Here is a 15,414-nt window from a genome sequence, read left to right on the forward strand (position 1 = left end):
TCCTTTGTGTCAGGGTGGAGTGTTCTCCAGGCATCAATCAATGTCATGGATTGCAAATTTAATTTAATTTTTTTTAAGAATTGCATATGTAAGGCTTGATTTGCCTGTGGAGGTGTCACACGAGGGGTTCAGTGGAATATTAAAGTCTCCCCCAAGGATGACACACCCATGTGCAAAGCCTTTAAGCTCAGAGATCAATTGATTACAAAATGAGACATGAGCTTTGTTGGGGAAATAGACATTGGCTAAGGTTTGCCTGAGATAAAATGTGCAATGAATAGAAATCTGCCCTCTGGGTCCGCATAGTGTTTATCGACAATTTAATGGGGTATCTTTGTGTATAAGAATAGCTACTCCCTTTGTTTTTGTCTGTTCGCTTGAAGCGTAGTAGGCTTTAGGAAGGTATTTATTGGTAAGTTCAGGATGCTTTGGCCCCTTGAAATGCAATCTTGAAAAAATGCAATCTGTGGTTTATTTTTTTTTCAATTCATATAGTATTCATCTTCTTTTTTCAGGCGTATTTAAGCCATTTACATTGTGAGAGATTACTAGTGGGTTTTTGCCCAGCTGAGAGTAAACCATGCTTATGGCTTACTGTAAGTATAAAATGTAGACTGGAGGTCCACACCGGGTCAATGTGGAGGTAGATATAGTTGGAGAAGGTGGGAAAAGGATCAGGAGATTCAAAAGGGTAAGGAAAAGGATTAAAAGAGAGGGAGAGAGAGGAAGGAGTAAAGGAAATAGGAAAAAAGTATAAGACTCAAAGTAGTGTGTGGTCGGTTTAACCACAAAGAGCGGCAAGCTGAGCACACTCAATTGTAGGAGAGAATAATGTAAAATATAAGTGCACTAGGTAAATATGATATATCCTTTTAGGAGTGAGGAAGGAGTCACAAGAGGACGGCCTCCAAGTAAAAGACTAGGATTAGGTCACTATTGCAAGTCCCAAATGATCCGCATCCCTGAAATGAACAATTCCGTTTAGGAAACAGTAATAGTAAAACATTTGTAACAGGTTGCTCTTTTGAGGTGAAGGCAAAACCTCCCCATCCTGGAATAGTGGTGATGAACTGCATCCATGGGTATGAAAGCAGGGTTCAGAACATCACCGAGGAGTAAATCCCCTGAAATCAAACCTTTATATTATACAGCAACATGGTATAACGCTACATATGGCATTGTTAGAGGCAATATAACTATCCCCCTATGGAGTCGCTTCAGAATTGTCTTCCCATTAACTTGGTCATATTGGAAAATTCTGATCTGGACGTCCGTATAACCTTTAAAGCGGAGTTCCGGCCACAAAATCGACATAGTCAATTTTGGGCCATCCGCTTGCTTCTAGTCACCTGAAAAAGAAATGGATAATTAAGATTTTTTTTTTTTTTTTTACTTACCTTCTTATTGCAGAAAAATATACTCACCTTTCTTCCACTTCCTCCCTCTGCGGCCGCGGCCCGCGTCGTCACTTCCTCTTTGCATTGATTTCTGGGAGCTGAACTCCATCGCTCCCAGGAATCAATGCGCCTGCACCGGCCCCGCTCGTCACTTCCGGTGCGGCGCCTCATTCCCTGCTAAACAGCTTGTGGGCATGGCCAGAAGCTGTGGAGGGATGACCCGCCCGCAAGGCGCATTCTGGGAGAAGAGGACATGGAAGAGGATGCAGAAGAGGACGCGCTGGCTTCAGATGCCCACATCCGAAATGGCAGTGCTGGAGAAGAAATTTTCAAGGTAAGTATTTCTTCTGAAAGGTAAGTGCGAACCGGGACATATCAGAGGCTATCCATTGTGGAATGTACTAGCCCTGACTGTCCCAGGGGTATTTTCATTGAAAATTTTTTTTGTGGCCGGAACTCCGCTTTAAGTCTGGTGTTAATAATGTTCAATATACGAGATGTTAACTACATAAGAGGTGCCTATATAGAAGATGATGATCCTCCCCCCTAACCCTCCCTTCCTAACAACTCTCATTACCGAAAATCCCAAGGAATAGGAGGTATTAAAGGGTACCTGGCATAAATCAAATAGATATAGACAATCAATGCTGGTAAAACCTGAGTGTCTTCAAGTTCCTTGCGATCACTGTATTATCGGGTATAGATGAGCTAGGAATGAAGCAGAAGTACACTAACAGTCTAGGAAGTCTGCAAAAAACATGAGAGTAAATACCAGGAGTGGGTAACCTCACAAAAAGTCCGGAGGAGGTGATAGTGAGGTAGTAGCCAACAGTGATTCCAGATAAAACGATTGTAATAGGTTATCTCAGATCAGGGGTGTTGCTAGGTGGGAAAAAGACCAGGGGCTTCAGCCCGAAGATAAATTTGATAACCCCCTCCCACATTTTAAAGAAAAGCCCCGCCCAAGCTCCTCCCATATTTAAAAGTAAGTACCGCCCAAGCTCCACCCAATGGCCCCCTCAGTCAAGGGTCAGTCAAGGGGTGGTATGGAGAGGAGTACAGGGGGTGAGAAATTGGGTGGTATGGAGAAGAAAGAAGTAAAGGGGGTCAGTCATGTGGTGGTATGGAGAGGAGTACAGGAGGTCAGTCATGGGGTGGTATGAAGAGGAGAGGAGTACAGGGAGTCAGACATGGGGTGGTATGGAGAGGAGTACAGGGGGTCAGACATGGGGTGGTATGGAGAGGAGTACAGGGGGTCAGACATGGGGTGGTATGGAGAGGAGTACAGGGGGTCAGACATGGGGTGGTATGGAGAGGAGTACAGGGGGTCAGACATGGGGTGCTATGGAGAGGAGTACAGGAGGTCAGTCATGGGGTGGTATGGAGAGGAGAGGAGTACAGGGGGTCAGACATGGGTTGGTATGGAGAGGAGTACAGGGGGTCAGACATGGGGTGGTATGGAGAGGAGAGGAGTACAGGGGGTCAGTCATGGGGTGGTATGGAGAGGAGTACAGGGGGTCAGACATGGGGTGGTATGAAGAGGAGTACAGGGGGTCAGACATGGGGTGGTATGGAGAGGAGTACAGGGGGTCAGACATGGGGTGGTATGAAGAGGAGAGGAGTACAGGGGGTCAGACATGGGGTGGTATGGAGAGGAGTACAGGGGGTCAGACATGGGTTGGTATGGAGAGGAGTACATGGGGTCAGACATGGGGTGGTATGAAGAGGAGAGGAGTACAGGGGGTCAGTCATGGGGTGGTATGGAGATGAGAGGAGTACAGGGGGTCAGTCATGGGGTGGTATGGAGAGGAGAGGAGTACAGGGGGTCAGTCATGGGGTGGTATGGAGAGGAGAGGAGTACAGGGGGTCAGACATGGGGTGGTATGAAGAGGAGTACAGGGGGTCAGACATGGGGTGGTATGGAGAGGAGAGGAGTACAGGAGGTCAATCATGGGGTGGTATGGAGAGCTCCTCTCCATACCACCCCATGTCTGACCCCCTGTATTCCTCTTCATACAACCCCATGACTGAACCCCTGTACTTCTCTCCTCTCCATACCACCCCATGACTGACCCCCTGTACTCCGCTCCTCTCCATACCACCCTATATCTGCCCCCCTGTTCTCCTCTCCATATCACCCCATGTCTGACCCCCTGTACTTCTCTGCTCTCCATACCACCCCGTGACTGACCCCCTGTACTCCTCTCCTCTCCATACCACCCCATGTCTGACCCCCTGTACTCCTCTCCATACCACCCCATGTCTGACCCCCTGTACTCCTCTCCTCTCCATACCACCCCATGACTGACCCCCTGTACTCCTCTCCATACCACCCCATGTCTGACCCCCTGTACTCCTCTTCATACCACCCCATGTCTGACCCCCTGTACTCCTCTCCATACCACCCCATGACTGACCCCCTGTACTCCTCTCCTCTCCATACCACCCCATGTCTGACCCCCTGTACTCCTCTCCATACCAACCCATGTCTGACCCCCTGTACTCCTCTCCATACCACCCCATGTCTGACCCCCTGTACTCCTCTACTCTCCATACCACCCCATGTCTGACCCCCTGTACTCCTCTCCATACCACCCCATGTCTGACTATTGTCCCATCATTTTTTTTCCCTCCTCTTACATGTTATACGTGGGAACACTCACCTGCCCAACCCAACAGATCCAGCAAGCATTGTCCTGCTGTGATTTGCAGCACCTCTTCCACAGGCCTGTGAATGGAAAGCGAAGCATCCCGGTATATGTGGTGAACACATTTCAAAGTCTTAGAGACGTCATGGTACAGGAGATGGTCAGAGACTGCAGACATGGTACAGGAGATGGCCAGAGACTGAGGACATGGTTCAGGAGACAGTCAGAGACTGCAGAGATGATACAGGAGATGGTCAGAGACTGAGGACATTAAACAGAAGATGGCCAGAGACTGAGGACATGTTACAGGAGATGGTCAGAGACTGAGGACATGTTACAGAAGATGGTCAGAGACTGAGGACATGATACAGGAGATGGTCAGAGACTGAGGACATGTTACAGAAGATGGTCAGAGACTGAGGACATGATACAGGAGATGGTCAGAGACTGAGGACATGATACAGGAGATGGTGAGAGACTGAGGACATGTTACAGAAGATGGTCAGAGACTGAGGACATGATACAGGAGATGGTGAGAGACTGAGGACATGTTACAGAAGATGGTCAGAGACTGAGGACATGATACAGGAGATGGTCAGAGACTGAGGACATGATACAGGAGATGGTCAGAGACTGAGGACATGTTACAGAAGATGGTCAGAGACTGAGGACATGATACAGGAGATGGTGAGAGACTGAGGACATGTTACAGAAGATGGTCAGAGACTGAGGACATGTTACAGAAGATGGTCAGAGACTGAGGACATGATACAGGAGATGGTCAGAGACTGAGGACATGTTACAGAAGATGGTCAGAGACTGAGGACATGATACAGGAGATGGTCAGAGACTGAGGACATGATACAGGAGATGGTGAGAGACTGAGGACATGTTACAGAAGATGGTCAGAGACTGAGGACATGATACAGAAGATGGTCAGAGACTAAGGACATGTTACAGAAGATGGTCAGAGACTAAGGACATGATACAGGAGATGGTCAGAGACTGAGGACATGTTACAGAAGATGGTCAGAGACTGAGGACATGTTACAGAAGATGGTCAGAGACTGAGGACATGTTACAGAAGATGGTCAGAGACTGAGGACATGATACAGGAGATGGTGAGAGACTGAGGACATGTTACAGAAGATGGTCAGAGACTGAGGATATGTTACAGAAGATGGTCAGAGACTGAGGACATGATACAGGAGATGGTCAGAGACTGAGGACATGTTACAGAAGATGGTCAGAGACTGAGGACATGATACAGGAGATGGTCAGAGACTGAGGACATGATACAGGAGATGGTGAGAGACTGAGGACATGTTACAGAAGATGGTCAGAGACTGAGGACATGTTACAGAAGATGGTCAGAGACTAAGGACATGTTACAGAAGATGGTCAGAGACTAAGGACATGATACAGGAGATGGTCAGAGACTGAGGACATGATACAGGAGATGGTCAGAGACTGAGGACATGTTACAGAAGATGGTCAGAGACTGAGGACATGTTACAGAAGATGGTCAGAGACTGAGGACATGTTACAGAAGATGGTCAGAGACTGAGGACATGATACAGGAGATGGTCAGAGACTGAGGACATGTTACAGAAGATGGTCAGAGACTGAGGACATGATACAGGAGATGGTCAGAGACTGAGGACATGTTACAGAAGATGGTCAGAGACTGAGGACATGATACAGGAGATGGTCAGAGACTGAGGACATGATACAGGAGATGGTGAGAGACTGAGGACATGTTACAGAAGATGGTCAGAGACTGAGGACATGATACAGGAGATGGTGAGAGACTGAGGACATGTTACAGAAGATGGTCAGAGACTGAGGACATGATACAGGAGATGGTCAGAGACTGAGGACATGATACAGGAGATGGTCAGAGACTGAGGACATGTTACAGAAGATGGTCAGAGACTAAGGACATGATACAGGAGATGGTGAGAGACTGAGGACATGTTACAGAAGATGGTCAGAGACTGAGGACATGTTACAGAAGATGGTCAGAGACTGAGGACATGATACAGGAGATGGTCAGAGACTGAGGACATGTTACAGAAGATGGTCAGAGACTGAGGACATGATACAGGAGATGGTCAGAGACTGAGGACATGATACAGGAGATGGTGAGAGACTGAGGACATGTTACAGAAGATGGTCAGAGACTGAGGACATGATACAGAAGATGGTCAGAGACTAAGGACATGTTACAGAAGATGGTCAGAGACTAAGGACATGATACAGGAGATGGTCAGAGACTGAGGACATGTTACAGAAGATGGTCAGAGACTGAGGACATGTTACAGAAGATGGTCAGAGACTGAGGACATGATACAGGAGATGGTGAGAGACTGAGGACATGTTACAGAAGATGGTCAGAGACTGAGGACATGTTACAGAAGATGGTCAGAGACTGAGGACATGATACAGGAGATGGTCAGAGACTGAGGACATGTTACAGAAGATGGTCAGAGACTGAGGACATGATACAGGAGATGGTCAGAGACTGAGGACATGATACAGGAGATGGTGAGAGACTGAGGACATGTTACAGAAGATGGTCAGAGACTGAGGACATGTTACAGAAGATGGTCAGAGACTAAGGACATGTTACAGAAGATGGTCAGAGACTAAGGACATGATACAGGAGATGGTCAGAGACTAAGGACATGTTACAGAAGATGGTCAGAGACTGAGGACATGATACAGGAGATGGTCAGAGACTGAGGACATGTTACAGAAGATGGTCAGAGACTGAGGACATGTTACAGAAGATGGTCAGAGACTGAGGACATGTTACAGAAGATGGTCAGAGACTGAGGACATGATACAGGAGATGGTCAGAGACTGAGGACATGTTACAGAAGATGGTCAGAGACTGCAGACATGGTTCAGGAGACAGTCAGAGACTGCAGAGATGATACAGGAGATGGTCAGAGACTGAGGACATGATAGAAGATAGAAGAGCACTAGGGGGGCCGGAGAGCACAGGGGAAGCAGAGAGCACTGGAGGAGCTGAAGGGCATGGTGGGGTGGGGGTGGGGGACTGGAGAGTATTAAGAGGGGGTTTGGAAAGCATTGCAGGGGGGTTGGAAGGCGCAGGGGGTGGAGAGCATGGGGGGGACAGGGAACATAGGGGGAGGGAGATGAAAAGCACAGTGGGGAGCTGAAGAGCACCGGGGGAGGGCTAAAGAACAGGGGGCAGTCCAGTGCACTGGGTGGGGGGGATAAGAGCACTGAGTCGGGGATAAGTGCACTGAGGGTGGGGGGGGGGATAAGAGCACCGAGTGGGGGGGGAATAAGAGCACTGAGGGGGGATTAGAACACTGGAGGGGGGGGGTTAAGAGCACTGGTGAGCCAGCAAAAGAAGTTGTATAGGAGGGGGATGGGGCAGCTGCATATAGAGGAATTGATCTTCCCCTATTCTTCCTGCAGGAGGGAGAGGAGGAGAATCAGTTATTCAGCAGCTGCAGAAAGAATAGGGAAAGATGAATTCCTCTATATGCAGCTTCCCCATCCCTCTACTACCCAGCACACACACTTGAGCAATGGGCACTCACCTTCTTCCCGCCGAGGCTCCGCCCCTTCTTCCCGCCGAGGCCCCGCCCCCTTCCCGCCGCGGCTCCGCCCCCGCTAGTCCCCGGACTGAAGGAGCTGCCACTGCCTGCCGTTTACACAGTGCCCTTTACGCCACTGCATCCAGTGATTGGTGGGCGATCTGGGGCAGCCGCAAGGAAGGAGAGTGATTGCCGCTGTCAAGTAGCATTGATTTCGGGTGTGGGCGGGACCGGTATGCGGGGCTCCGCCCCATTGTTCCGTGCATAGAGAAACAGAAGCTGTCTGGGGAGGAAGGTGGGCGTGGCATACCGGCCCCGCCCACACCCGACATCAATGCTGAAACTTGACAGCTGCATTCACTCTCCTTGCGGCTGCCCCGGATTGCCCACCAATCATTGGATGTGCTTTATAAATCTTACACTGCTGAGGTATGTAGCCCCGAGTTCTCGGCCAAACCCAGGCTTTGGGACTCGGGGCTAATCATTTTAAAAAAGCAACAGGAGACCCGGGGCTTTTGGGGAGCACACTCGGGGCTATAGCCCAGGTCAGCCCCCCCCTGCCGACGCCACTGTCTCAGATTAATAAAGTCTAACATTGATCTGAAAGGAAATACCCGATCAATGCCCTCTGTTCTTCAAATAGTTCATCTTCAAACAGCCGATCTGTGAAGGTAGATGTAGAGGGAAGTCTGCACAGGGAGTAAGTCAATAATCAATGTTGTCTACTCTGAAAGAAGTCAGAGAGAAGAAGGGTGAAAAACCAAGCAACAATTTGTTATGAGGAGCATATCCTGTGTAGGCCAACAGAGATAGGTTAGCAATGCCATCTATCGGTGTGCTAAGGTAATTACATGGAACTGTTTTTTCCAGGGTCAGCTATAGAACAGGGGAGTGAATCACCAGATAATGATGATGATTAAATGGGCAACTTAGCATTGTGATAAAGAGCATGTTGAAAAACTTGTACTGAAGTAGAGCAAAAATAGCATTACTCAGTGGTAGGTCTGGATGACTGAGATAACAAGAAAAAAACGCAGGGGCCCTCATATACGGTCTCTCTGTTTGGGGGTTTTGGGAGAAGACCCAAAAAGTGAATTTAATTCACGTTTCCTCTGCTGTTTTCCTCTTCTGTGATGAGGGGAGCGAGAAGTAGAGGTTTCTTGGTTGTCAGGTAATGCCTGGTGTGAGTGGGGAAACAGAAATTCTGCGTACCAGTCAGGAAGTTCAATCACATCTAGATGGAGGTTGGTGCAGAATTCTGGTAGGTCATCAGGGGTGCGGAGGAGATGTTGTTTGCCGCCAAATGTGACCTGAAGAGCGAACGGGAATTTCCATCGATATTGAATATTTTTCTCCTTGAGGATTTCCAATAGGGGCTTTATTGCTCTTCTGTTTTTGAGAGTGATAGGTGAAAGATCCTGAAAAAGTTGTATAGGAGTCTCATTAAAGAGGATCTGATCGTTTTGTCTTGCTTTTGCAAGAATTTCTTCTTTCAAGGGGTGGCTCGTCAGGCAGCATATAATGCCCTTGGGGGAAGCATCCCCTGTAGCTTTAGGGGGAAGGGCTCTGTGTGCCCTTTCAAAATCAATGGGTGATTCCTCGGGTCTTTCTAAGAGACTATTAAAGACAGATTGCAGGGCTGATTTGATTTGCTCTCTCTCTACTGTCTCTGGCATCCCCCTGACTCAGACATTGTTTCTGAGGCCTCTATTATCCAAGTCCTCTATCTGCCTGTTCATGCTGATGAGATGTGAGGAGTGGGTAAGTGTGACATCTTCTAGCTTTCTGATCGCCTTATCCCTGTATCTCCCTGCTTTTTCAACTGCAGCCATCTGATCCGACAGTCTTGTGATGTCTGCCTTCAGGTCTGTAATTGCAGCCGAGAAGGACCCTTTGATGTCTGCTGTGATTGCTGTCATGTCTTTAAAGGTCAGGGGATGGTCAAGGGGTTCATGATCACCTACCGTTTCCTCGGTATCACCAAGGGATTCGGTGTCATATTCCACCTAATCCTCCTGTCTTGCAGCCCGCGCCATCTTGGGGTCTAGGGAGCCTCTTCTGTGTGAGAGTTGGGATCCGAAGAAATCGGGGATATGCTTGGCGGAATTGCTCGATCCAGGTCTTGATGGTTTAGAGATGGCACCAGACCTTGTTATTTTGCCCATATTTTTTAGATGTGTTGCCTGTGTGTGCTGTAGGGAGCGGATCAGTGCAGGAGCTCCGTGTTCAAGCAGCCATCATGCTTGCAATCCAAGCTACGCCCCGATTATATTTTATCTCCTTAGCACTGGGTCTCCTCAAGATATTTCATTCTAAGGACTGCCTATAGGGTATATTTTTTGATATTTCTATTTCAAGATATCCTAAAAGCTTGTTGTATGTCCTCTATTTCTCCGTAAAAAAAATACAATTTTACTGTGATGGAAGGAATCATTCACTCCTTCAATTAATACTTGGTTGCAAATTATTAATTCTAGCCTCCTACTTTATAAGCTTACTTTTGAAGGAAAAAAAAAGATGTTTGTTAAGATTTGGAGCTGTTGGATCTCTAGCCCACCTACCCTAGCCTCTCTAGATCCAGGATTTTAGGAATTGTGCACTACTTGTCTACCTTGTTGACTTATCACTAGACTTCGTTTTCTGTACCCATTATAAAATCTGATCTTTTATTACGCCTGTATACTTAAGAGATGTGAGAGACTATTCAAGTTTGTGTTTTTCTTTGTACTGCCTTTACTTGAAAATCAATAAATATAACTCCTTGAAAAATATGTTTATCTTTGCACAACAGATCAGTCACGCTTCAACCAGTTATGTTCTGAGCGACAGAACAAAGTTTCCATCTTTTTTTCGGACAGTGCCCAGCGATGTATTTCAGTCACAAGGACTGGCCCAGCTCGTGTTGCATTTTGGATGGACATGGGTTGGTCTGGTTGCTGAGGATAATGATTATGGATTACATGGCATTGGGATCCTTCAACAAAATATCCTCAAATTTGGAATATGTGTGGAGTTCATTGTTTATATTCAGAACAGCCATCCAGATAATAACATCCCTCACATAATTGAGACTGTCAAAAAATCGACGGCCAAAGTTGTGATTGTATTCGCACTTGAAGCTGGGTTGTTAATCTTATTTGATGAACTAATCAAGCTAAATGTTACAGGAAAGACTTGGGTAGCTAGTGAAGCCTGGTCTACATCTTTCTACTTACTAAATGAAAGATACTGGAAAATTCTCTTAGGTACTGTAGGCTTTACCTTCCACAGTGACTATAGTGAAGGGTTTCATAAATTTTTTGATGACATTACGTTTTTTAAAGAATCAGTAGACCCATGGGACAATATGTTCTTAGAAGACAAGGCTGGTTGTACATTCAAAGAATTCCAAAATTTCTCATTCCAAGGAGAACTGCCCACAAGAGCCTGTGCACTGAAAGATAAAGTGGAAACCTTTAGCGTTGGATTAACTAATGTAACCAACCTAAGACACCTGTACTCCATGTACTGTGCTGTGAAGGTCATAGCTCAGTCTTTACATGACCTTTCTATGTGTAAAAAAGGAAATGGACCCTTTATCAATAGAAGTTGCTCAGGACTCTGGAACTTCAGACCATGGCAGGTAAGACTAAAACTACACTTTTAGTAAATAAATTGAAGTAATTTACTACAATTGGTCTACAAAGAATCATATGCAGTTGGGTTCCATCTGCATTGTTTAAAGGACGACTGCAGCTTTGCTATAATAACCAACATAGTATACTTATTAAAACAGTAATTCTGTATAAATGCTATACTTCTTTCCACTTTAACTTTTTGTCGTGGTCTTGAACTCAACATGGAAGAAAATGTGGATCCGGACACCACACAGAGCAAGAAGCCAAACTAAATATATCAGTGGGGTTGGTTTACTAAAACTGAAAATCGCAAAATCTGCCACAGCTCTGCAAAGAAACCAATCAGCTTCCAGCTTTATTTCGTCCAAGCTTAATTGAACAAACTGAAGTTAGAAGCTGATTGGCTATCATGGACAACTGCACCAGATTTTGCACTCTCCAATTTTAGTAAATCAACTCCAATGCGTATAAAAATTATTAAATGTATTTAAACAATATGACATTCAATATATGAAAAAGAACACACCCATCCCTAGCCCATTAAAATAAGAACAACATTGTTCTCTACCTTTTAACCCCCCTTCCCCCCTTGAACCCCTTATACTGACCACCTATTCTTGCTGTTAAATTAAAAACCTATAACCATCCAAAACTTGAATGTTGGACATGAATGCACTGCACTCGGTATATCTAAGTTAGACAATGTTTTCTGTTTTATAACATTAATGATAAAGCATCTGCGGAAACACATGACTAAGTCATCCTATTTTGCTGTCAAAGTCCAAAGGAGAACAGAGTAGCAGAATAAAACATATGCCCAGCATGCAGATATCATGAAGAAACAGCACTCCTTGGGAAAAGTTTTCTCACTGTAGCCTCTCTGTATTAAAAAAGTTTTTGAATGTAAGTTAAGCAAACAATTTCTAATTTGAAGGAGTGTTTTAACATCTGTTATCGTAGGTACAGAGATCAAGCTTAATATGCTTAATACACCTCATGGGTTCAAGCAGGAAGATGTGTTTCTTACCCAAAATCTTTGAACTGTGTTCTTCTAATGTCGCTGTCTGAATGTTCCTTAAAGCCAAAGAGGAGAAGGAGAGGATCATTGGGAAATAAGACTTGTTTTTTTTTTTTTTTTTTCATTTTAAATCGTTTTTATTGCAATTTTTTTAAATAACAGGGTATAACAATAAGCAGGATTGCATAAGACATGTAACAGGTATTGCAAAACAGTAATCAAGTAACAATATTGAACCAGATCTACTTGGCTCATAAGCATATAAAATCCTCAATATAGTAAAATGGAGAGTTTAGAACATAGCTTCCTCACTCAATTCATCTGGAATCTACATAACAGTGCAAGTGCGCCATCTAGTGGCCGCAGATTAGATTACACAGAGAAGTTCAAACTGAACCAATGGGTCCAATGGGGCCAATTGTTTTTTTTCCTATGGTAAGACTCACTCGTGGGGGTCATAATTAGCTCGTACGTGTGATGTAATTGGGTAGTATGGATGATGTCTAGAAGAGATGGAGGTTGGCTGCTCTTCCATTGTCTAGTAATAATTAATCTAGTTGCAAAAAGGACATTTAGCACTACTTTACGGAACGGTCTTGGAATGGTCTCTATGGTCAGGTTCAATAGTCCTAACTCTGGTGTCGGATCCAGGGGTATTTGCACAATGTTGGATAACATCTGGAACACCTCCGACCAAAGCACTCGTATTGGCGGACAGTCCCACAGCAGGTGTTTAATGGTGCCTATTTAAACGCATGCTCACCAACATGTAGGAGGGGTATCACCATGGAACTTTGCTATTATGGCTGGGGTGAGGTACCATCTCAGAGAGATTTTGAGGTGCATTTCCGTAATGGAGGCGCTCAAGGAAGCTTTACCACTCGAGGATAGGGCCATGGACCACTGTTGAGAAGAGAAGGTCGTTCCCAGATCTCGTTCCCATTTGAGCAGGGGAGGAGACTTGGTAAAGACATTTTTTTCACTCAGGATGGGGTAGATAGCAGAGACCCCTTTCGCTTTCGGAGAAGGGGAAGTGAGGAACTCCCAAATTTTCCTCGGGATGGCGGCTCTATACTGAGGGTTACGCTGCAAACAGGACCAAAGTTGGATGTGGCGATACCATTCTGTCTTGGGGATTTGGAACTCCGAAGATATCTGTGAGAAGGTTTTAAGGGTATCTCCAATGTAGAGGGCATCTAAAGTGGTGAGTCTGTGATCCGTCCACTGACTCAGGTTCATGTCTGGGACTACTTGGAGAACGCTAAGCAGAGGCAGGGAGATTGTAGTAAGAGGCGTGTGTTTCCATCTAGAGTGTGTCAAGCGCAGCCAGGCTGAGACCGAAGCTTTGACGGTCGGAGGTAGGTGTGCCGGCATTTTGTCTCCAACTTTCCTACTACATAGCCAGGAGGTGAGGTCCCTACGAGGAGTCAGGTCTTGTTCCGGTGTCCCCCAGACAGTATCCGGGGTCTGCTGGAACCAAGTGCGTAGTTGCGAGAGGATGGAGGCCATGTAATATTCTTCCAGGTTGGGCACAGAGGCCCCTCCCGTTTCCTTGGACTTCATCAATATTCCCCGCGCACACCGAGCTCGCTTGCTCTTCCATAAATAGCGGGACACCATCGTCTGCAATGATTGCAGGAACGACTTAGGGATGGGGGATGGGTAACGACCTGAAGAGGTATAGCAGTTTGGGCAATGTGCACATTTTAAAAGCTGCTAGTCGCCCCGACCACGTAAATTCGAATTTCGCTATATTTTGAAGTTCTTTGGATAATTGGAGCTTAAAGGGGGAGAAGTTGGCCTGGAACAAGAGTGTCGTGGACTTGGTAAGGGTAATGCCTAGGTATGTAACACCGGTATCGGCCCATTTATATGGGAGCGAACGAGTAAGAAGGTTCCTGGTTGTCCCGTCGATTCCTAGGTCTAACATGTGGGATTTAGTTTACTTTACTTTATATAACGAGACCTCCCCGAATTCAGTGAGAATAGTTTTAAGTCGCGGAAGAGAGGATGTGGGGTTCGATACCATCAGGATAACATCATCAGAAAATAAGCTGATGCGGTGCTCCTGAGATCCGACGTGAATGCCGGTGACGTAGGGGTCTGTACGGATTTTTTGGGCCAGGGGTTCTATGGCTAAATTAAAGACAAGGGGTGAGAGTGGGAACTCCTGCCGTGTTCCATTGGTGATGTTGAAAGGGGTGGAGAGGGATGTGTCGACCAAAACTCGGGCTGTAGGATGGGAGTAGAGCGCCAGTATAGCTGCATGCATTCTGCCATGTATGCCAAATCTACGGAGCACTTCCTGGAGGTACCCCCAGAGGACTCTATCGAACGCCTTCTCTGCGTCTAAGGAGAGGAGCAGAGAAGGCCTTCTGGTGGAGTGTGCAGTATGAATAACATCAATGAGCCGTCTAGTTGCGTCAGCAGATTGCCTACCTAATGTGAAACCCGATTGGTCTTTGTGTATAAGCGTTGGTAACAGTGGCATCAGTCTATTAGTGACTAGTCTGGCGTAAATTTTTATGTCCGAATTGAGCAGGGAGATGGGACGGAAGTTTTGTGGAGAGGTCGGGTCTTTACCCGGTTTGGGGAGGGTCACAATGGTAGCCTCTAGCATTTCTGCCGGAAAGGATAACGTGCACAGATGGGGTGCTAGTACGTCTTTCATGGATTTGTAGTAGTCGTTAACCAGACCATCCAGGCCAGGGGATTTCCCAGTTGGCAAGGATGCTATGGCTAGTTGAACCTCTTCCACTGTGAATGGGGCATTCAGTTGTGCAGCCTGTGTGGGTGTGAGGGAAGGCAGGGTAATGCTATCCAGGAATTCCTTAATGTGTTCAGGATTGGAGGACGAGGTCTGGGAATCTTTCAGGTTATAAAGAGATTCATAGTAGCTACTAAAGGCGTTGGCTATGTCTCTAGGGTCGTGTAGCCGTTCGTTCGTATGTGGATGAATGATGGACTTGATTTTACTTTTAGCACATTGGCCTTTAATCTTGGCGGCCAAGAGTTTGCCAGCCTTGTTGCTAGTGGCGTAGTAAGTGGCTTTGGTTTTTCGGAGATTACGTTCGTAGGTGTCAAGAAAATGGGATCGGAGTTCCCGCCTGAGTGTCAAGAGTCGGGTTTTTAGGTCTGTGGAGGGATTAGTCTGGTTCT

The 15,414-nt window shown here is 46.3% G+C and overlaps 1 protein-coding gene across 1 annotated transcript in view; it reads left to right on the forward strand.

Annotated features, from left to right (window-relative positions):
• The window catches only part of LOC309552867 (extracellular calcium-sensing receptor-like), a gene marked incomplete at both ends in the record, with an annotated part of 56,968 nt that overhangs the window by 15,797 nt on the left and 25,757 nt on the right, over positions 1-15,414 (forward strand). Inside the window, one exon of the mRNA XM_082253778.1 lies at positions 10,412-11,242. Coding sequence (XP_082109904.1) covers positions 10,412-11,242 — 831 coding nt within the window. The remainder of the gene's footprint in view (positions 1-10,411; positions 11,243-15,414) is intronic.

The sequence above is a fragment of the Pelophylax lessonae genome (genome assembly GCF_965119305.1).
Source record: "Pelophylax lessonae genome assembly, chromosome: 4".
NCBI classification, from domain to species: domain Eukaryota; kingdom Metazoa; phylum Chordata; class Amphibia; order Anura; family Ranidae; genus Pelophylax; species Pelophylax lessonae.